Source organism: Sinocyclocheilus anshuiensis, unplaced genomic scaffold, assembly GCF_001515605.1.
Source record: "Sinocyclocheilus anshuiensis isolate Anshui unplaced genomic scaffold, SAMN03320099.WGS_v1.1 scaffold1328, whole genome shotgun sequence".
NCBI classification, from domain to species: Eukaryota; Metazoa; Chordata; class Actinopteri; order Cypriniformes; family Cyprinidae; genus Sinocyclocheilus; species Sinocyclocheilus anshuiensis.
In genome coordinates, this window is record NW_015548192.1 from 1,622,550 (window position 1) to 1,646,186 (window position 23,637).

General features: G+C 35.8%; 1 protein-coding gene across 1 annotated transcript in view; it reads right to left on the reverse strand.

Annotated features, from left to right (window-relative positions):
* LOC107653103 (cadherin-12-like) overlaps window positions 1–23,637 on the reverse strand; it is a 155,568-nt gene that overhangs the window by 64,678 nt on the left and 67,253 nt on the right. Inside the window, exon 3 of the mRNA XM_016439741.1 lies at window positions 2,521–2,815. Coding sequence (XP_016295227.1) covers window positions 2,521–2,815 — 295 coding nt within the window. The remainder of the gene's footprint in view (window positions 1–2,520; window positions 2,816–23,637) is intronic.

The window sequence follows — 23,637 nt, forward strand, 5'->3', positions numbered from 1 at the left end:
TTATATAATTTTGTATGGTCACTTTTTTCATTTAGATATTTGAATTAGAATGGAACATTATGTCACCCATATTTTGACATTGTATTTACACAAACGTTAAAGTAGACATTTTACTTGCATTTAATATGCTTTCTGTGCATGTAAAATCACTTTTGCAAATTTAATTTGAAGCAGACACCAAAACGGGACATCTTATCTTTGACCCATATGTATAGTAGCATTCAGTGTGCCATTATTTTTACTTTATGATAATATTTGGTTACACTTTATTTTAAGGTGTCATTGCTACAGTGTAATTATACATTAGAACTGAGTAATATTAATTAACTACATGCACTTAATATATGGTTAGTGTTAGGGTTAGGGTTACTTGCTTGTAATTATGCATAATTTATTTTTATTATAATAGTAAGAATATTTGTAACGTGTAACAAGGACACCTTAAAGTGTTAACAAATATTTTATTGTACTACTACTACTACTACTACTACTACTACTAAATTAAAATAATTAGTTTTGCCTTTTTTTGGAAGTATAATAGCACACAGATGACCTCAAAGTTAATAGACATGGATTAAAATTCAATGGACTTTAACATTTCAGATGTTTTAAGTGTGATACATTTTTTTTTTCAGCATTGCTCTCTGCAACCACAGGGAGCCACTTAAATAGACCAACTTAATTACATGCTACAACAGACCACTCAACAGTAAAGACACTTGTGTAGTACTGCAAAAGTAAATTATACACACATATAGGGCAGATGGAGACAAAAACGTAATTGTAATATTTTAAGATAACCTAATGTTGTTTCTTGTTTACTTCCATATAATTGTATGCAGAACCTGAGATATGGTCAAGACTAAATTTTGGATTAAAATGCTGTTCCAGTGTCAACAAAATATGTTGACCTAGGAACACATCTAACTCGGCAAAATCAGGACGTGCATCATTGTATAGCAATGTTGAAGCACAACAGACGTCTTATCAGACACTTTTCATCGATTATGAACAGTTCCGCTGAATTTTGCTTACCCTAAAATAGTCTCTGAATGCTTTCATTTAAGACTAATTTAATTTAATTTAATTTAATTTAATTTAATTTAATTTAATTTAATTTAATTTATGCTCCAGCATTTGTCTGAATTGTTCCACTCTGCTGAAGAATAAGCTTAATTGTGCCATGTTTGTAAAAATGATATGGAAATGTATAGACTTGTTGAAGTCCAATTATAAATGGTTTCAATATTTGATATGTTTTAATAGCATGCAATGAAGGCAAGCAACAACTGTGGGCCCTTTTCTCATGTTTGCAACTAAACTGGTTAACAAGCGAGCTTTCTTCTGTGCCCTTGTCTATCATTTTGACTATAAGTCTGTGAAGTATCCAGTTAAATGTTATATAACACAAAGCAAGCAGCACTTCATTGACCATCATGTTTGCAGTGAACATAGCGTCATATTACATCGCTCCCCAGCGTGGCCTCAGGGATTGATGCATCGTCTGCAATCATATTTGACATTATGATTAAGAATATTTGTCCAAATAATGGAGGCCATTATGACTTTAACAAGCTCTGCAATGTGTTCCATGAATGCAAGAGGATAGCGCTACATTGATCTGCTAGTAGTTATAGCGATTGGATTAGGCTGTTTGGAAATCAATACAACTTCTGGCCGGCCTTAGAGACGGGCCTTTTTAGAGAAGCAGAGACAGTAACAAAATAAGATCCCGCTGCCATCATCACCCAGAGCTGATGCCTTGGTGAAATAATCAGTAATACAATCAAGGTTTCTACCATGTGAGATGAGGAATCCTACTAGGGCTGTGTAATCCAGTTTGGTGGGGATTTGGAGCCCATGCACTTCTCATTATCTGACAGCACACAGTAATGTCTGGATTAGCTCCCCTCTCCCACACCAATGAATATTTGGCAAACTCCATAACATGTGGAAAAAACATGACCTCCAGCATCCCTCGCTGTAACACAGTGACAGTCATCCTTATAACATTTGGGCTTCATTGATTGGCTTCCACTTTCTTTCTTTCTTTTTATTTTATTTTATTTTATTTTATTTTATTTTATTTTATTTTATTTTATTTTATTATTTTATTTTATTCAACGTTTGTTTGCATTGTTCCACTATACTGAAGAATACATTTCCCAATTTTATGCCAACTATCATCAAGGCTTCATTGATTGGCTTCCGTAGTTTAAAACGGTTACTTTATTGATTTGTAGCATGAACAAACATGACTTATATTAATATTACAAAGAAATATAATATATAGTAATTAAATAATATATTATTTATAGATTATAATAATAAATATATTTTTTTATTTATAAATTATAAAAAAAAATAACATCATTCTAGAATAATACATGCTGTAAAACGATTTTTCATTGTTAGTTCATGATTCATTAACTAAAGTTAATGAATTCAACCGTATTCCATTATTTCCATAAATGAATGAATTAATTAAAAATCAGGAAAACGTCTTAATGGGCTTCTTACCCACAGGTGACATCTCAGGTACACTAGCCGTGTAGGGACCTTCCAAGAACTTTGGCTCATTGTCGTTGATGTCCTGCACCTTGATGACAAACTCTGACTCTGGTTCCAGCGGTCGGTTGGTCTCGATGTTCACCGCTTGAGCTCGTAGCGTGTAGTAAGGCTTCTCCTCTCGATCCAGACTGCGTAAAGCGTGTATGTCCCCGGTGATCTGGTCGATGGTGAAGATGGTTCCAGCGCCCTCTCCTGAGAGAGTGTATTTCACTGCGCTTTGCCCTTTATCCAAGTCAGTGTGTAACTAAAGAGACAGAAAGAAGAATATGTCATATGCATCTAGAATACACTGAGTGGTCAAAATTTTGTAAAATCACCATAGTGGTATATTTGATGAAGTTAAGCGGAGTTGCAAAACATTGCCTTATTTTCCCAAAATATTACTAAGTATTATTAAAATAATAATATTTAAAAAAATATTTAAAAGTTGCTTCAGAATAGTGGAAGAGAGCATTGCATTTAATTGAAGCATGCTATAAATTACAAAATGTAATAATTGCCAGTGATGGCAGATTACAGTATTTAGATAAGAATAGCCTGTATGATGTTTACATTAAGAGTCTGGAAGTTTATAATGTAATTATTCCTGACAGAAAACTTTAGTGTTTAGTCATTGACTTCACATTTCAGCATACTTAAAAGATTTCCTTTGATTTGAACTCTGAGGATCTGATTTGCTCTGTTAGCCTGCAGGTAGATGAACCTGACCCAAATCTATCTGCACAGCACAGTCTTTTTTTTTCACTTTGCCCAAATCCCCCTTTTTATTTTTTATTTGTTCCCCTCATTCCCTGCCCTCAAGCTAGATTTTACAGCAGACTTCTCATATTTTGTTTGTCGAGCTAGTCTTGGAGAAAAAAAAGAAGACTCTAAAATTGACTGATGGTGGTGATTTTGAGTAGTTTTGATAATATTTTCAGTTTTAATTCATTTCTATGGCCACCAGATTTTATGAATGTACTTCCTTTTTATTAATGATTTGAAATTTTAATTGAATTTTCCACACACATGATTTTTATTCGGAAAATAAATGTCTTTCTTTCTTTCTTTCTTTCTTTCTTTCTTTCTTTCTTTCTTTCTTTCTTTCTTTCTTTCTTTCTTTCTTTCTTTCTTTCTTTCTTTCTTTCTTTCTTTCTTTCTTTCTTTCTTTCTTTCTTTCTTTCTTTCTTTCTTTCTTTCTTTCTTTCTTTCTTTCTTTCTTTCTTTCTTTCTTTCTTTCTTTCTTTCTTTCTTTCTTTCTTTCTTTCTTTCTTTCTTTCTTTCTTTCTTTCTTTCCTTCTTTCTTTCATTCATCCATCCATCCGTGCATCCATCCATCTATCTATCTATCTATCTATCTATCTATCTGCAGTTACATGAATTTAATTCTGGTTTCAATTCTACATTCAAACCGACACCGCCTTTGCTATCTCACAAATTCCGATTCAGTTCAATCCAATTCCATTTGAATTAAGGTGAATTGCATTTGAACGCAGTAAAATCAATAATATTGTTCATTAATTTTATAGCATATCAGCGCTGTACTGTGTTATTAATCATATGCATGTCTCTCATCTGAGGAAGCATAAATCAAAGATTGTACCGAAGTTGTTGAGAGAGTCAAGTTTAAAAAAGCTTTTGTTTTTCCCAATCTACATAATATCTAGAGCACACCATAAATCAAAAAGAGAGCTTAATTATCAGACTGCTTTATTGTCATATAGGCCTATCTGCACATTCAGAAATCAATGAAAAGAAAGAGAATAGAGGTATGCAAAAGAAAAGAAGAGCTAAATCTCCGCAATCAATCCAGTAATAACTAGAAGTGGAAACGTTAGGTGATACTAATTAAAAATTGAATTAGCATAACAATAGCAATCAATTACAGGGATTAATGTGCTGACTGGGTCCTTGAGAAACCTCACAAATATCCATGCAGAACTGGTGAGAACATCTTCTCTCTCTCTCTGATAATAAGTTCAGGAAAAATATAACACAAGCTGGACTAAGCGGCCTTCCCAGACTCATTATGCTCTCAGAAGAAACACTTGCTCTTATTTTTTCACAAACATAACAAGTTCAAACCGTTTAGCATAAACTGACAAGCACAGGAGAGTGATAAAGTGAGAAATATGTTTACATGCAAATTTTTGCCAAATCAGAAAAAAAACAGCAGAGGAGAAATACAGTAGAAAGCATGGAGAGGTTGAGTGTATACTAAGATGTCTATTGCCTGTTAGACATATTCATACACACCATTTATGAATGTTTGTAATTTGATTTGTTTAGGAATTTTGACCTTTTCAAAACTTTTAAAGGTATTTTAAGAATATTTTTGAATATGTAATATTGCATAGGAGTTCTTTAAAGTGAAAAAAGTTAATAGTATTAATTTGATTTGGGTAAGCTCTTTTTTTATTAATTAATTGTTTTAAATAATATTTTCATAAGGAATGGTTCACCCAAAAATGAAAGATTTGCTAAAGAAATTTACTTATCCTGAGGCCATACATTATATAGATACATTTATTTCTTCATGGGAACAGATTTAGATACTTTTTTTGTTATTACTTGCTCACCAGTGGATCATCTGCAGTGAATGGGTGCTGTCAGAATGAGAGTTCAAACAGCTGATTAAAAACATTATAATAATCCACAAACCATCAGTTAATATCTTGTGAAGTGAAAAGCTGCGTTTTTAACTTCAGACCATTGCTTCTGGCAAATATATGTGTCCTCCATTCATAATATTACTTTGTCATCTTGTCTGAATGAGAGAAATATGCACAGATCAAGCACCGTTTACAAGCAAAAACAGTCCAAAAGAGTTCTAAACAAATATGTCTGTGGATTTTGATGTCGGAGTTCAACAGGTGATGCACTTTTTTTTACTGGAGGAAGCATTATTATGGATTATGGACTCAATTAAAAAAAAAAAAATTATCAAACATACAGCTTTTCACTTCACAAGACATTAACTGATGGACTGGAGTCATGCGGATTACTTGTGGATTATTGTGATGTTTTTATCAGCTGTTTGAACGGACATTTTGACGGCATAAATACTTTTATTTCAACAAATGGAAAGTTACATTGCAAATTTAAGGCTTCACACATATCTGCTTAACATCTTCTTTGCAAATAGTGCAAGTATACAGAAAGGCTTAGACCTCTATTATGCTATTCTCAGTTTAAATGTCTCGAGTAAAGATAAGCACTGGGTTTTATGTGTTATTGTCTCAGTCAACAGGTGCTGAGAGAGCAACAGTCAAATACTTGCCTCCTCTCACAATAGGGACAATTAGAGGCCTGTTCTACCGCCTGCGGATTCAATAGGGTCCTAATATACTGGAGGAATACATAAAGGCTCTATTATCATTCGGAGCCATAAGCGAAGAATCAACCTGTCAAAATGACTTCTTCAGCAGTCTTTTTAGTGGTTACACAACCAGTAATTATTAAAGCTGTAATTCCTTTAGAGATTATCAAGAGAAGACTTTTAAAAATATGTTTGCCTGATATTTATAGTGTTTTTCAAAGCCCTGACCAGATCTCATTGATCTATTAGTGTGCTTTCCGTGTGGTTTATAACCTCAGCTCTCTACATCACATATGTGTTTCTGCACTGTGTGTGTGTGCATGATCATACGGTTCGCTACATGGTGTCTGGCCAGTAATTAAATGCATGTTTGGTTTGCAAAGGAAGTGTCAGCTCCATGACTGGATATTTCTTACACACCAGGATACCGAAACCCCTTGAGGACCAGCGTTCCCGCACACTCGCTGCATGCTAATATAGTCAGACCGGGCCTAAACACTCAGCCAATTCAGTTAAATAAATACATTCCCCAGCGTGCAGCGACTGCAAGGAGTCTGAGGAAACCAGCACTAGAGTCATTTACTCCAAACCCGCGTGCATATGTGTTTATGGATCTGTTTATGTGTTTATGGATGTGAAAAGGCAGACATCTGTGCAAAAGGATAAATATACATCTGTGTGTGTGTGTGGTATAGATCCATTAGGGGTGTGTGGTATGATCTAAATCTTCTATAATATGTGGATTTTTTTTTTTTTTAAATCACAGTATACAGTATGTGTATGCATATATATGCATACTGTGATTTAAAAAAAATCCACATATGACTTTGGTATAATTGGATATATAATATAATATCCTGGGTATTATATGGATTATTTTTTAACATATATACAAAGTCTCTGTGCTCGATAAGGATGCATTTATTTCATTGTACTATAGTAAAAACAGTAATATAACTTTTTTCTATTTTAATATATTTTAAAATGTAATTTATTGCTGTGATGCAAAGCTGAATTTTCAGCATCATTACTCCAGTCTTCAGTGTCACATGATCCTTCAGAAACATGCTGATTTGATGCTCAATTATTACTGATGCTCAGTTATTAATAAATGTGCTCAACTATTTATAATGTTTTTTATTATCAAGTTTTTGCTGCTTAATATTTTTGTGGAAACTGATACATTTTCTTTCAGGATTCTTTGATGAATAAAACGTTATGAGGAACAGCATTTACTTAAAACAGAAATCTTTTGGAACATTAAAACATATTCATAAATGGGTGTGTTTAGATCAGGATGTGTGTTTTACATGCATCATGTCTGTAGTGTTGACAAAAATAGGAGAACGGAAGCGGGTCTGTGTTTGTTTTGTTAGCGTACGTGTGTTTTTGGGCAGATGCTGCATTAGCCACAGTGTTTGTATTTTGTGTTTTTCACATTTCTGGTGCTCTGGGGCGCAGATTCACTGGAAAACTGTGAAAGCGGTCTCACACTCCTGTAGTTTGTCGTACAGTTCGCTGTTTGATTACGTGGTACAGAAAGAAAGCATGAGAGAGTTTTTTGAGAGCTTTGTTTTTGCTCACGAGGTGGAATACTGATGTGCCTGTGTGCGTGTCTGTGTGTGTGTGTGTTTTATGAAACAAACACACCATTCCCAACAGATGGAGACAGTCTCAGGTGGATAAATGGCTGATCTAATCACAAGCAATTAAGGAACACTACATTGTATTTCCGCATCAAAACTGCAGCAACACACTTACATAACAACTAGAACAAAAGAAAAGCTGCGTATAAACAAACAATCAAAGTCTGTTAAGCTCAAAGGACAAATCTGACAGTAGCTTTTCAAATTACTGCACGTGCTGTGATGACAACCAAAACACAAGAGCACACATTTTTTTTTGTTCTGGGCTGTTTTCTCAATATTTTCTCACATAACTGTCCCTTTATTTGTTTATTTATTTAACAATGGACACTTTTCCCTTCAGGACTTTTAGACAAAGTCTTTTACACTTTTCACTCTCTGAGTTAATTTGTTTAAAGAGATAGTTCACTCAAAAATGAAATTTCAGTCATTAATTACTCACCCTCATGTCGTTTCAAACCCGTAAGACCTTCATTCATCTTTGGAACACAAATTAAGATATCGTTGATGGAATCTGAGAGCTGTCTGACCTTGCATAGACAGCAATACAACTGAAATGTTCCCAAGTCCAGAGACGTACACTCTTAAAAATAAAGGTGCTTCAAAAGGTTCTTCAAGCATTGCCATAGAAGAACCATTTTTGGTTCCACAAAGAACCATTCAGTCAAAGGTTCTTTAAAGAACCATCTCTTTCTTGCGTTTTTGTAATCTGAAGAACCTTATTTCGCCACAAAGAACCTTTTGGGAAACAGAAAGGTTCTTCAGATGTTAAAGGTTCTTTATGGAACCATTTAGACAAAAAGGTTCTTCTATGGCATCGTGAAGCACCTTTATTTTTAAGAGTGTAGCAAGGAGATCGGTAAAATAATCCATGTGACATCAGGGGTTCAACTGTAATTTTACGAAGTCCTACGTTGTTGTGATTTGATCTGAATGAAAACAGCGTATCCGTGTGACACAGCTGACACAGAACAGCATACGTTGTTTATGTCCAGCGGATATTCTCCAAGATGGCGCTACAGGGTGATACGGAGGAGACGAATTGTTGAATAAAGCAGAACAAAGAGAACAAAAATTATTCTCGTAGCTTCGTAAAATTACGGTTGAACCCCTGTTGTCACATGGATTATTTTACAGATCTCCTTGCTACGTCTCTGGATTTGGGAATATTTCAGTTGTATTACTGTCTATGCAGGGTCAGACAGCTCTCAGATTCCATCAAAAATATCTTAATTTGTGCTCCGAAGATGAACGAAGGTCTTACGGGTTTGAAACGTGATGAGGGTAAGTAATTAATGACAGAATTTTCATTTTTGGGCAAACTAACCCTTTACATTTACTTTGTTTTTTGGTTTATATTTAATCTCATGTGCTTCACTATGTTGTCGCCTTCATAGTACACCAATTTTTGAAAAACATATTAGGAGCAAAATTGTTAGTCATGGTGGAAGGCATAATTAGTTAAAAGTTATTGAATAATTTGAAATTATTTAGATGTATAGATTTATAGCTTTAAAACCATACATATACATTACATTATTTTCACAACCTTTTTTTCTTCATGTTTTAATGAATGTCTGTTTTGGGGACAATACAATATGTGCATAAAAGGCATGTAAAAAGTTGCCCTCAGCCAAAAAAAAAAATGTTTTGTGTACATTGCCATTCAAAGGTTTGGGGTCAGAATGCTTTTTTATTTAATAAATTAATAATTTGTATTTTGTGAGGATGAAATAAATGTAATCAAAAGTGAAATATGATGTTACAAAAAAAATCGATTTCAAATTAATGCTCCTATAGTTTAAACTTTCTACATGCATAGATGTATATCATGGTTTTCACAAATATTTTAAGCAGCACAACTGTTTTCAACATTGATAATAAGAAATGCTTCTTGAACAGAAACTCAGCATATTAGAATGATTTCTGAAGGATCATTTGACTGAAAACTGGTTTAATGGCTGCTGAAAATTCAGTTTTGCAGCACAGGAGTGAATTGCATTTTAAGATGTAGTTTTGATTGTATTTTTGATCAAATAACTGTATCCTTGATAAGCATGAGATTTCTTTCAAAAGCATTTACATTTTTTTACATATCCCAAACTTTTGAATGGCAGAGTACATGATATGCCGTGAAACTTCTTCCGTAAAAATTATAATTGTGATCACTGATGGCTGACATCAGTGACATCTGTGCGAACATGCAACATATCAGCCTGGTTGCCGTAGTGATATTTAGCATTTTAATAATGTGCAATTAATAAAAAGTACCAGCTTGCAATTAATTAACTGATAGCAAGATAGCCATGCTTTAATGCTTCTACACATGACAGATGAACACGTCTTTTTCCCTCGACTATATCTAAATTATGCCAGAAATATGGATTATAGTTCAAAATATTAATAAGGTATATGAACAAGTTGAAGGAAAAGTGTTAAAAAGCTATTTTACTTTCAAGCCAGTAATATCAGCTCACTCTGAATTAATCTGGTCTCAATGCAAGGAGCGAGCTATACTGCTAGGAACATTAACGTTTTTTTTAACTATCTTCAGTGCACTTCAAGCAGAAATCTCATTATTATAAAAGTTGGATTAAAATATGTGGAAGGTAATATTGGCAGTGCAGATAAATGACATCATTATTCCCTTTTTCCTTAACCAATCTGTGCCAGCGCATTCGTCATCTGTGTCATACGTTAACACCGCAAATGTCTTCTTTTCTAAATGCGTTCAGAATGGGCCGCTGTATTGCTAGCATTTCACATGCATAATGTGGGGCCGAGTTATCCGTACAAATGACTTCACATCTGCAGAATTAATTTGGCATCAGGTTTTTGTGAGCTAAACGGCACAAGCTTTGGGAGGGGTGAGGTTACTGCAGCCTGATTGTTTCTGGGGTGTTGGATTATTGTGGTGCTTGGGTTCCTGCATGAAACCGACACCATTTTCTGGTCATTTTGGATCGTAGTTCTTCAAATGTAATCATGAGTTGGATTAAATAACCTTTAAACTGGATACACCGTAATGTTGAAGGCATTGGTTGTCTCCACAGTGTCTGTTATGAAGGATTGCGTATCGCACAATGCTGCACATGGACGTGATGGAGATGTCATGTTGAGAGCTATTGAATAACATGTTTTCTATAGAAACCAATTGTAACTAGAACAATTACACAAGATAAAGTTTGAATGTTGGATTGACAACAATAGACAAGAAGCATTGAGTTTTGAAGGCTACATTTCCCTTGTATAATCTGAGGACTTCTGTTATGGTATTGTATATATGAATGGATAGAAGTTTGCAATAGGGCTATAAGTATAGACAATTTAAAGGACTATTGTATGTTCCACTACAGGAAAACCTGACTCGTTTGAAAATATATAGATGATATAGTATGTGTCAGAACAGGTTTATACAGTGTTGAGGGATGTAGCTTGATAACAGTTGGTATTGTGACAATTAGAACAATTCATTGGAAGTCTATAGGCTTTTTGTGACTTTTATTTTTATATTTTGATAATGAGCCACAATAACCCATTACTCTGTTAGACAAGATATAACAAACTGAGTGTAACACTATTGTAATTTTCAATGGAAGTATTTTTGTATTTTGAGGTCATCCATCCATCCATCCATCCAGTAAATACACCTTCATACTTTGTCCATCCATCCATCAATCCAGTAAATACACCTTTATACTTCATTAATTCATCCATCCATCTACCCATACATCTGTCTATTGTCATCTAAGGATCCATCCATCCATCCAGTAAATACACTTTCATACTTTGTTCATTCCATCCACCCATACATCTGTCTATTGTCATCTAAGGATCCATCCATCCATCCAGTAAATACACTTTCATACTTTGTTCATTCCATCCACCCATACATCTGTCTATTGTCATCTAAGGATCCATCCATCCATCCAACCATCCATCCATCCAGTAAATACACCTTCATACTTTGTTTATTCCATCCATCCCTACATTCATCCAGTAAAAACACCTTCACACTTTGTTAATTCATTCATTCATTCATTCATTCATTCATTCATACATTCATTCATTCATCCATGTGTCTATTGTCATCTAAAGAGCCATCCATCCAGTAAATACACATTCATACTTTGTTCATTCATTCCATCCATCCATCCATCCATCCATCCATCCGTCTACTGTCATCTAAGGATCCACCTATCCATCCATCCGTCTATTGTCATCTAAGGATCCATCAATCCAGTAAATACACATTCATTCATTCATTCATTCATTCATTCATCCATCCACCCATCCATCTGTCTATTGTAATCTAAGGATCAAAATTCATTTCATTCATCCATTCAGTAAATACACCTTCACACTTTGTTCATTCCATCCATCTATTGTCATCTGACGATCCATCCATCCATCCAGTAAATACACCTTCACACTTAGTTCATTCCATTAATCCATCCAGTAAATATACCTTCATACTTTGTCCATCCGTCCGTCCATACAGTAAATACACCTTCATACTTTGTCCATCCATCCATCCAGTAAATACACCTTCATACTTTGTACATCCATACATCCGTCCATCCATCATCCATCCAGTAAATACACCTTCATACTTTGTCCATCCATCCGTCCGTCCATCCAGTAAATACACCTTTATACTTTGTCCATCCATCCATCCGTCCAGTAAATACACCTTCATCCATCCATCCATACGTCCGTCCGTCCATCCATCCATCCATCCATCCATCCAGTAAATACACCTTCATACTTTGTCCATCCATCCGTCCGTCCATCCATCCAACCAGTAAATACACCTTCATACTCTGTCCATCCATCCATCCATCCAGTAAATACACCATCATAATTTGTCCATACATCCATCCGTCCATCCATCCATCCAGTAAATACACCTTCATACTTTGTCCATCGATCCATACATCCATCCAGTAAATATACCTTCATACTTTGTCCATCCATCCATCCATCCATCCATCCACTAAATGCACCTTCATACTTTGTCCATCCATCCGTCCGTCCATCCAGTAAATACACCTTCATACTTTGTCCATCCATCCATCCATCCATCCATTCATCCATCCAGTAAATGCACCTTCATACTTTGTCCATCTGTCCTTCCATCCATCCAGTAAATACACCTTCATACTTTGTCCATCCGTCTGTCCATCCATACAGTAAATACACCTTCATACTTTGTCCATCCATCCAGTAAATACACCTTCATACTTTGTCCATCCGTCTGTCCATCCATACAGTAAATACACCTTCATACTTTGTCCATCCGTCTGTCCATCCATCCATCCATCCAGCAAATACACCTTCATACTTTGTCCATCCGTCCGTCCATCCATCCATCCGTCAGCCTCATCCGTTAGAAAATATATAAGTCATAACAGACTGTGCTGAGTTTTGGTAGATTCTTCTTAAGCACTTTTTACATTTAAAAATTTTTGTCTTACTAGAAAACCTTGCCCAAGTTTGCTTTTGAAAAACCAACATAACCAATGGAGCTGCAACCTGACTGTGCTTGCATTGTTTATAAGCAGTGCCTTATTCTCTGACACACTTGAGCCTAAGCACTGTGTGTAGCATGGCATCTCCACAGCATTACCGTTCATCACACTATAGGGCTGAAAACAGTCTTATCAGGTGCACATTTCCAATCATGCTCAAGTCTCATTAAATGCACACAGTAAAGCTGACCTCTCTTTTAACCAAACTATGTTGTGAGACACACACAGGTAAAGATTGGCCTGTTTAAGATAAGCTCTCCAGCACAAAATCCATTATTATCTGCTTCTGTTTGCTGTCAGTCTGCAAGGTCAACCCTAGATGAGGAATTCAGAAGAGGCTCAATCTGGCTTGGAACAAATTTGGTGCAGAAGAAGCACTTCTGATCCCAACAAGGTCAAGTATTGCTTGAGTACTCAAGTATGCTGTTGCATTCTGGGTAAGCATGCTGTTATAGAAATATCTGCTGAATCCATGTAATTGTATTCATTTTGACTTGGGTCAAAGGGCAATCATTTATTAGCAATGCAGCCTAAAGCCTTGTAGCAAGTTAGCTCAAAAGGGAAATGTATATAAATAATTACAATTAATTATGATTAATTACAATTATTTATATCAGCTGCCAGTAGTAACTGTAGCAGAATTAAATTGCCCTCAACTAATCTGTTCGTCCAGCGAACATTCAGTGTAAGTTCATATCAACTCTAGGAAAGGATAATTTCGTGGCCACAGAAAATACTTTTATACAGTATTAAAGGGTTAGTTCACCCAAAAATGAAAATTAGCCCATAAACTACTCAACCTCAAGTCATCCTAGGTGTATATGACTTTCTTCTTTCAGAGCTTGCGCTCACTGTTGTACACTGGAAGCAGTTCAGGGCTTTGCTCCTGTTAACAAACGCTGGTTTTCACGAGACTCACAGGTGCATGTGCAGCACTGACCTCATACTTCATCCGCCCGGAATTGCTTCCAGTGTACAACAGTGAGCGCAAGCTAGATTAAAGTGATTATTACGTTACCCGGAGCCGTGTGAGACATAGAGTTTTTTTTGTATGGATGGGTGCATTTTATTTAACTGCTTTGGACTGATGCATGCAACATCCGCTGAGTGCCATGAAACAGCTTGAAAGATCAACGACAATTTTTAATATAACTCCGACTGCCAAATGAGACTTGATGGATGAAACCAGGAAAACCAGAGAATGAAGCTATGAAAAGAGTCAGTTTAACCACCTGAGTAAAACCATCAGCGCCATTTATAACGGGGTCTATAGCTTATACTAAACCTCTGTTTCGTTTAGTTAAATGTACGATACTTGCATTGCCTTGGTCGTTGACGAGTGTCCGGATGCAGTCTAGGATGAAAGTCTTGATGGTATCAAGGTTTTGGACTTGCGATCACGTTCTTCCGAGTTTGAAGAGTGATGAATTCCAAAGATGTTCTGACTCGATGGTGATTTGGTGAATGTAAAGACAAGGCCGAAGCCTGGTGAAGACTTAAGAGTTGCAGAAGCGTTCTAGCTCACATCCTCATTTTCTCAGAATCTTACAGAACCGCCGACTGAAAGGCTATGTTTTGGAGCCCACCGGGCACGCCCGCACCAGCTCAGGCTCTCCACATTGACCGCAATCAGAAGATTTAGCAGAAGACCTAGCAGAAGAAGACCTGGGTGGAACTGTGCGTGGGCCCTTTAAAATCTGAGAAGATTCACACCTCTCAGGATGGGCTTGTCCAATGAGAAAGGCTGAAATTTCAAGCAGGAGGTTGGAAATACTGAGGAGTTTTATGACCCTTTGTTTGAGAGCATGGTAATTTGCATATGGAACTCGATTGGGTGTTGATGCAAAATTACTAAAGATTCTTAGAACACTAATATATTGCCTATGTACCAACATATAATATATACTCTCGTTTAGATCATCAGAAGACAAATTCATAGATACAAAACATGGTAAGATTACATATAGGATTACATGAACGAGTGGTTCTATCATAAGCATGCATAAAACAGTATACAATACAAAAGACAATATACAAGAACAGTAACAACATACACAATGACCTGAAGTGTATGTGTGTTCATTCAAAGAAAGGTTTTCCTATGAATTAATGTAAGAAGTAATTTCTTATAGCAGTATGTGTCTGAGCTCAGCAGAGAGAACTGAGTAGGAGGACGATTCTCTCTACATACTTTTAGATCGTAAACGTTTATCTGATCTGACTGAGGGGTCCTGGTTACCATGGTAACCAGGGGCCTGGAGTCGTTCCCAGACATGCCCAGTATGTTTATCGGGTGAGGGGTCTTTGATTATTTGTTAATCTAATGAATAATTTATTTGTTAAATCTAATGAAAAATGGTGTGCACATGTGAAAAATGGTGTACACATGACACCAATTGTCTAATTTAAGGACAAATTTACTAAAAGTAAATTTTAGGACTTCAGTATAGATTACACTGAAAAAATACGCTTTGCAGTCTTTACAAGGAAGGAACGCCTCCAAAGATAGTGCATGGTGCGCTTGACCATAAATAAGCCCAGTTAAGTGATCCATGGCAATGGTACTCAAAACCTCTGTTAATGCTTTAGACATGCTTGGTGAAGAGAGTGAATGGATAATTACAGTGTGTCTTGCTGGGTCTATGTACATGGTAACCTTGATTAGTGGTTAGGTCACCGGAGAGATTCTCTCTGGTCATTTGACGCTGATTACTGGAGAGAGCGGTCTGTGATTGCATTATGGAACTCTCGCTGCAGCTGCTGTGATGGAGTGTGTTAAGCCCCGTTCACACCAAGAATGATAACTATAAAGATAACGATATTAGAGTCCACACCAGCGAACAATATCGTCTGTTTATTCTAAGCGCACGCTCATCTGCCGCTTTAAATTCTCGAGCTCGTTACAGCAGTGCATTTAAAGGGCCGGTTTAACCATTTAGCCTATGAACAGTTTTGAACGGCTAGATTAATGTGAAGGGGTGGATGGCATTGTGTATAACTTGTGAATATAAAACCTATTCTCTTTCATTTTAAAGTTAACATGAAATAACGTTCCTAACCCATTTTACTTCTGTAATGTGAGTTTGAAAAGTGGTGTTTCATACTAGATTGAGTACGAAACACTACCAGCACTCAATTTTTGATGAGTTTTTTTGTCTGTATGAGGCTGAGTTCATCAAGAACATCATCTTAACCTAATCAGGTTATTGAATCCATTGTTATTTTATAGTTTGTAATTTTAAATGACGTGTACACTGTAAAAAAAAAAAAATATATAAAAAATAAATAATTACAAGTTTACATTTTAAAATTCCTTTATATCTAATAATAATATCTCGTAATTCTATTTTTTTTAATAAAAAATATAAATATATATATATATATATATATATATATATATGTTTAATTAAATATGGTATTGCTGTTGAAATTTACTAGCAATTTTCTGAGTAAAAAATTGTTTAAAAGTAAATCTTACACAAATCCAGTATGTTACATTAATGTTAAGTTACTTAAAGACTGCAGTACTTAAAACAAAAGGCACAAAATGACAATTTTTGTTCATGTCATTTGAAACGTAAAGTAATATTTATTTATTTTTAATAAAGTTAGTCGTCATGATCCGTTTCCCCTCTTTGGAATAATGTGCACTGATTAATTGTGCACAATAACACCATAAGCACATATTAAAGAAGTATAGGCTCAGTTTGTGATTTCATATCATGCAGTGTCTATATCCATTCACCTGTGCTTATCTCTGTTTAAAACATTCTCTTTTTTGCATCCTTTTCTGGTAAAATTCTCTTGGCTCCCATGCACAGATCCATGTCTTCATAAGTTATGTTGAAAAGATCTGCGAGCTAATGATAGGTGGACTCAGACAGATGAGATCGCAGTCGTTTCGGGGAATTAATCTGAGAATAGGTGGTGGGGAGAGATGAGGTGGACGTGGGTGTCAATAACACAATGGGAGCGAGTAAGTGTCGACCTGTCAGCCAGAAAGAGCTCACGTAAACAAGCTGTAAAATGGATGGCCTTTCTAGAAAATGCATCATGGTATTCAAATGAGAGACCTTTCTGATGGAAGAGTTTTCTAAAGTTTTTCTAAAGGAAAATGTTCGCCGAACTAGTATGCTGACAACTTAAATTTAAGCCTGTTTGTATCTTTAGAAGACTGCTGGATATTCTGAGGTGTTTTTTTTTCTTGTAATATTTACTGTTGTTGCATAAAAATGATCCTTAGATTCTTTACAAATTTTTTATTTTTTTGCGAACGTGTGTTCAACAGTAAAAATGTTTGAAATGCCAGGGCAAATTTTTACTTTTTGGGTGAACTGTTCCGTTTTCTTGTAATATTTACTGTTGTTGCATAAAAATTATCCTTAGATTCTTTACAAATTTTTTATTTTTTTGCGAACGTGTGTTCAACAGTAAAAATGTTTGAAATGCCAGGGCAAATTTTTACTTTTTGGGTGAACTGTTCCTTTAAGAAAAAGCACAAAAGTGAAGCCGACAGCAGTGCAGAAACTGAATGGTTTGTTGAAAGGGCTGTTTGGATAGCAGTTGATGAACAGATTGTGCTGAGAAAGGCTGAAGATAAATGAAAGATGATGTCAGTGCAGGTAAAAAGCTGTGAGAATGGCAAGACTTCAAAAGATCTGGAGCAGCTCTCCCAGGTTACATTATTGGATTGGGTCAGTAAATACCCACCTCAAATTTTCCCAGACAACATAGCATACATCTCTTTTAGACTGTGTGATTTTTCATTTATCAGGCTCTTTGTTAAGGGCCCGGATGTTCTTCTGTGTTGCTGTACGTACAGTTTTCCTGCGCCTTTCTCACCAAAGCTTGCCACGGGATGGACATACACACAGAAAAAGCCCAGTCGGTTGCGTCTTTGTAAACACTGTATAAACCCTTGATCCACTTGGGCCTCCTGATGATTCGTTTGTGCTCATCTGGGATTGAAATCCTCAGATATGAGGTGAATGTGATCCAGCTTAACTTTCTGAGAAGCTCCCTCTGCTTTACAGTCAATATGAAATGCTGTTTGCATCCGTAAACTGACGGAAATACTATAGTATCATGTGGGGGATTCTGTACTTGTGCTTCAATACTTATATTCTTACTCAATTACTTTTCTAGTGCAATTATAGTACTTTCTAATTCCTTGCCATTTCACTTAGACTTTTTCTGCAGGTCATCAGGACATACATCTTATTCAATTTACAAGCCAATACAATGTATTTGGTCATAGCTATGATAATTTGCCCTTGCAAAGAGACATTTCATTAGTCACCACAACCGTTTTGACCTAAAGCAATGCATTCTAATCACTCCTAATGATGGACTGACTTGACTCACGGTCATGGATAATTTCATAAACAATTATATTCAAATGTCAAACCATTAGAAAACCAGCTGCTGGTATTATAAATTCAGGTCATAGGTTTGAGAATATTGGATTCATTGTCTTAGAGACATAATCAGGACACTGAGGAAATTGGTATTAAATGGATTTTTGTGCATCAGAGAACATTCTCCACTGTCTCTTGATTTCAGCAGTCAATTTCAAAAGCTAAGGAAAAAAAAATATGTTTTTGCTTTTAAATAATTAGGTACAAATAAATCCACATTTTATTGTGCCTCATACATTGTTGAGTTTACAGTTTATGTCCATTCAAGAATGTTTTTAGCTACATGTAATTACAGTACTAATATTTAAACATACATTTAATATTTTTCCCATCAGGAATTTACTGGATTTTTTAAAGGTCATTAAGTACAGTATAAATGAAGTCAGGTGCTTGCAAGGATGGGGTTAAAAAGTTTGAGGAATTCATTATAGCTGAAAATGATTGCTTCAGACTTCAGAGGCAGAGCAAGTTGAATTTTCATGCAACATTAAAAATACTTTCATGTTGACTTGAAACATCATAAAATGACACAGAGATACACATCCTATCAAATTACTTTTGTATATGGGTTAATTTGCTTTTTAAAATTACAGCTATCGGATATGAAAGGTTAGAAAGCGAGGTTGACTGATGGTACTTTGGCTAATGATGTCATAAATAATGTTACATTATAAAGTTGCTTAAACCCACCGACCTGTGTCTTTGAGATTATGTAGTCTTTATTATGTTATTAGCTCAGATGACTGAAGAAAGAGGTGAATTGTGGGTGGTCACAAGTGACAGCGAGAGGAGGGTTTAATGGTGATTGAAAGGCTAAAGCTGGACAGGGAGATGAAGAGAAAGAGAACTTTTCTTTTCGTTGGTTGCGGTTTTTCCTGCGAACAGACATTGCTCAACACCGAGGAGGGTAGTGCATTATTTAATTGAAGAATTGAAACTTTGGTATTCCCAAAGGCTCAATGAGGCTTTTATTCCTCCGTAATAAACGATAAAATGCTGATGTGTTGTAGAGTTTCACCAGTATCTGGAGGCTGTGATGTTCTCATGCTCACAGCTTTTGCATAAATGCATAACGAAAAAAAAGTACATCCGCCTGCTGTTGCATATTATGTGTCAATCCATCAACTCTTCTGCTTGAAATGAATATTTCATGCTTGCAAAAATGTTATCTCATAAAATAAGATATCTATTTGATCTCCGCTGCCAAAATTCTCTGTGTACCACTGCAACAAGTCCTGCTATTTCTGCTATGCAGGACATGTATATGTCCCTGTTATATGGTATTTGTTGTAATGGACACAATATTAAACTCACAATATTTAAAAATGGATGGATTTAAATAATTGCACTACATTTGGGTATTGCCATTTTTGTTATTTTCCTGGGTGCTGCAATAACTTATATTATGAAAACTGGCAATTTGATTCTTTAATTATCCTTTCTTTAATTTGAAATGATTCAAACAAAGCATGTTTTCTTGGGATTATTGTTGTAACCAGTATTTTTTTTTTTATATGTCCCCAATATTGTTGTCTAACCTGTTCGTTTTTGTTAAACACCTTTGACTAATAAAAGCCACTTCCTTGCTGACATCATCTTCCAGGAAGTGGCGTCATTTTGGAGGGAAATCAATGACACAAACATCAGAAAGCAATGGATTACAAATGGATTTGATGAATTCTGTGATGTTGTGTGGTTTTAGTTGACTATTAGTATTATTCTGTTTGATAAAGTTGCAGAAATTATATTAGCAACACTTCAGTAATTAATTAAAAATCTAAATGAAAATCAAGTAGTCATCTTCCTGAACATTAGCACGTGAGCAAATGCGATATTGATTTTATACAACAATTAAAGAAGAAGTTAATATTGAGTGAATTACATTTTAGACACAATATTATCAGTTTTTTTGTTTGTGTTTTTTTTTTTTTTTTCAATTAATCACTCATTAAGACAGACTTGCCGCCACCTACTGGCGGTTTTAGTGTTTATAAATGTACTGTATTTTATCGATGAAAGGCCTAAACTCAGCGGGGTTTGTTTTCCTCCAATATCGCACACCCCTAGTTTGTAGTACTGCGCATTACTATAGGGTTGCTGAGGTGTTCTGATATGGATTGTTTAAACAGTTAAAAAGTAATATGAATATAAATAAATGCATTCAAGAGCTAAATCCCACATAGCAATTTTTCTCTGGTCCAGCTCCAGCACACACAACCAGCTTTTGCTTGGCCCACATACCGCAATGAATTACGGTACTAGTGTGGACCAGGTCTGGATTCCAGACAAGGGCCACACATGGGCCATAACTGGCCCAAGTCTCAGCCGAGTTAATTACCCATAACTGGCCCTGAATTGGGCCAGATCAAAATGTAACATTGTAACCAAAACACAACCTTAAGCAAACTATATCAACACCAATCTTTAACCAGAAAGTCCAAAACTGAGCCACACCTGAGCCTGATTCACAGGTGAACTAAACCTGTCAGCCAAAATATGGGCCACAAATGGGCCATAAAAGGGCCATGACAGAGCCATATCTCAGCCACCTGTATGACCATAGCTGGCCCTATTCTGGTCCTATACGCTGGATCAGATGGTTTCCACATGTCAGCCTCAACAAAACCATAACCCACCTCTCCCAGATGAATAGTCACAACAACGACAGTATTCTGAACAAATATTTAATCATGTTTAATCAGCAAACCAAGTGGAATGAATCTCACATCTAACATGCTTATTTGTTTTGCTTGGTCAGTGTGTTCACCCTGTTAGAGTATGGCAGTGTGAATAGGCTTTTAGGTGCTTTGGAAAACAAAATAAAAAACAGTAAAAATATATATATTGTTTTTAATGTTTATGCAATTAACACAAAATTCTTAAATAAGGTACTTTCTCTATTTTTGCTATATTTAAGTGTTCATGTCCTTGAATAATATCTGCATACACCTAAGTCTGAAGAGTACACATAATATCTAGTAGACAGAAATCCTTGAGTGAGAAGTCTGGTGTGGAGGCTGGATCTGGAACTGACTTCTGTCCAGGTTATCTGTCTTCACGAACTGCCCTGAAATACAATTCAAACAAACAATGTAGTGTGAGGCTCTTAAATTCACAATGCTCATTTTGGCCTCAGTGGTGAAGACTGAAATTTAGTCTTTGGTGAACAGTCTTCAAGAGTGCAAATAAGATTTTAAGTTTTAAGTACCTTTTAGGCTCGTGTGAGGTTTCCACAAGCAACAAAGTCTACTTGAACAAACACTTCACTAAAGTTTAGAAAATAATTTACATACAGACCATTACAGTTTGAAGTGAGGTACGTTCACAGTACTCTGGTTCTTTCTTACCGTTATTAATTTTAATTTCAAAGATCTTTTTTTATAATCATCTGTGTCTTTTTTCGAATTATGATGGACCCCTCTGTAAGTTGTTGTGTATGAAGTGTCCTCAGTGCTGAGTTAAACAATATGGCCTTGTAGGACATACAGGAAATATTTGATATTTATTTGATATATTTTTTTGAATATTTGATAAACTTTTGAATGTTTGAGGTTTTACTTAATAGTCAGATGGTTCATAGTGCCTTGGAGATGTTCTTCGACAGGAGATCCGCTCCAGCTCTGCAGCACGGCCATCAGCATGGAAGAATATAGGAACAATATGTCACATAGCCAACAATATGTAGTATACAATGGCAGGTTTATTAGAAATAAACAAACTACAGCAGAGGTGAACTGCAGAAAAGAAAAATAATAATATACAAAACATACCAAAAAAAAAAAAGCATACAAAAAAATCTTAAGATACAAGAATTCACTTTTTTTGTTTTTGGTATGCTTTGTTTTACAGTTTCGTGATGATATAGTTGAAATATATTGTGAAAAATGCATAAAGTTATTTAATAAGATTTCTCATATCACCTGTGTTTCCTGTATCTCTGTCAGCAGCTCCCATTACAAATTGTCTTGTAACTTCCCGTTTTAGGGTTTTCCATGTTTGGCCCACATGCTGTATGCCAGTGCCGGATGAATGCCAGCTGTGTCAGATGCATGCCAAATCTGGGCCAAATTTGTTTGCTGGCTGGGATGTATGTATAGTCTCTCCATAAATAAATGTGATATATTCTGTTGTGTTTTGTAACAGGTTATGAGAAGCCTCACTCTTCAGAAATACCAACCCTTGCACAAACAAAAAGCAGTTTGCACGGTACATAGATAAAGTTAATTGACATGGCAAAGAAACAATACAAAGTCCCAAGTGCAATTTATGCCTGACTAAGGCTACGTCCACACAAAGCCAGAGCTTTCCCTATCCGATTTTTTTTTTCCCCCTCGTCTCAAGAAATATCTGCATCCACACGAAACCACAAAACCGAATCACTATAGCTTCACTAATGGTATGCGGTCACCTTCTTTTTCTCTTCAACGTGGGACACGGCAGGGCTGTCCCCTGTCCCCCTTACTTTTTAATCTAGCTATAGAATCTTTAGCTATCTGGCTTCGTAGTCACAATGGCTTTGATGGAATTAAACGTCATGGATTAGCTCACAAACTTTCTCTATATGCTGATGACCTTTTATTATTTCAAACCCCGCTACCTCTCTGCCCCCAAGCTTGGATATTTTAGACACATTTAGCCGAATATCTGGCTACAAGATAAATTTGCAAAAAAGTGAACTTTTTTTTTGTTAATTCTCAAGCTAAAAAAATTCCTAGATCATCGTTACCCTTCAAGATTGCGTCTGACGGTTTCAAATACCTGGGGGTCTTTTTTACAAACTCTTACAATACTTTATTTGCAAGCAATTTTCAACCACTTGTGGATAAATCAAAGCTGGACATGTGTAGATGGGCCTCTCTGCCTTTATCCCTTGTAGGCTGCATTAATTTGGTCAAAATTGTTATTTTGCGTAAATTTCTTTACCTCTTTCAACACTTACCAATTTGCATGACTAAATCTTTCTTCAGTGGCTTTGATGGTCTTTTGCGCTCATTTCTGTGGGGAAATAACCCTGCTCGGCTTAAGAAGTCAATCCTACAGCTCCCTAAAGCTAAGGGAGGCCTAGCACTCCCCAATTTCCAGCAATATTATTGGGCCTGCAACATTCATAAGCTTCTCTTTTGGAATAGGGATAGCTACTCTGACAACTGTCCACCCTGGGTGCATACAGAAAC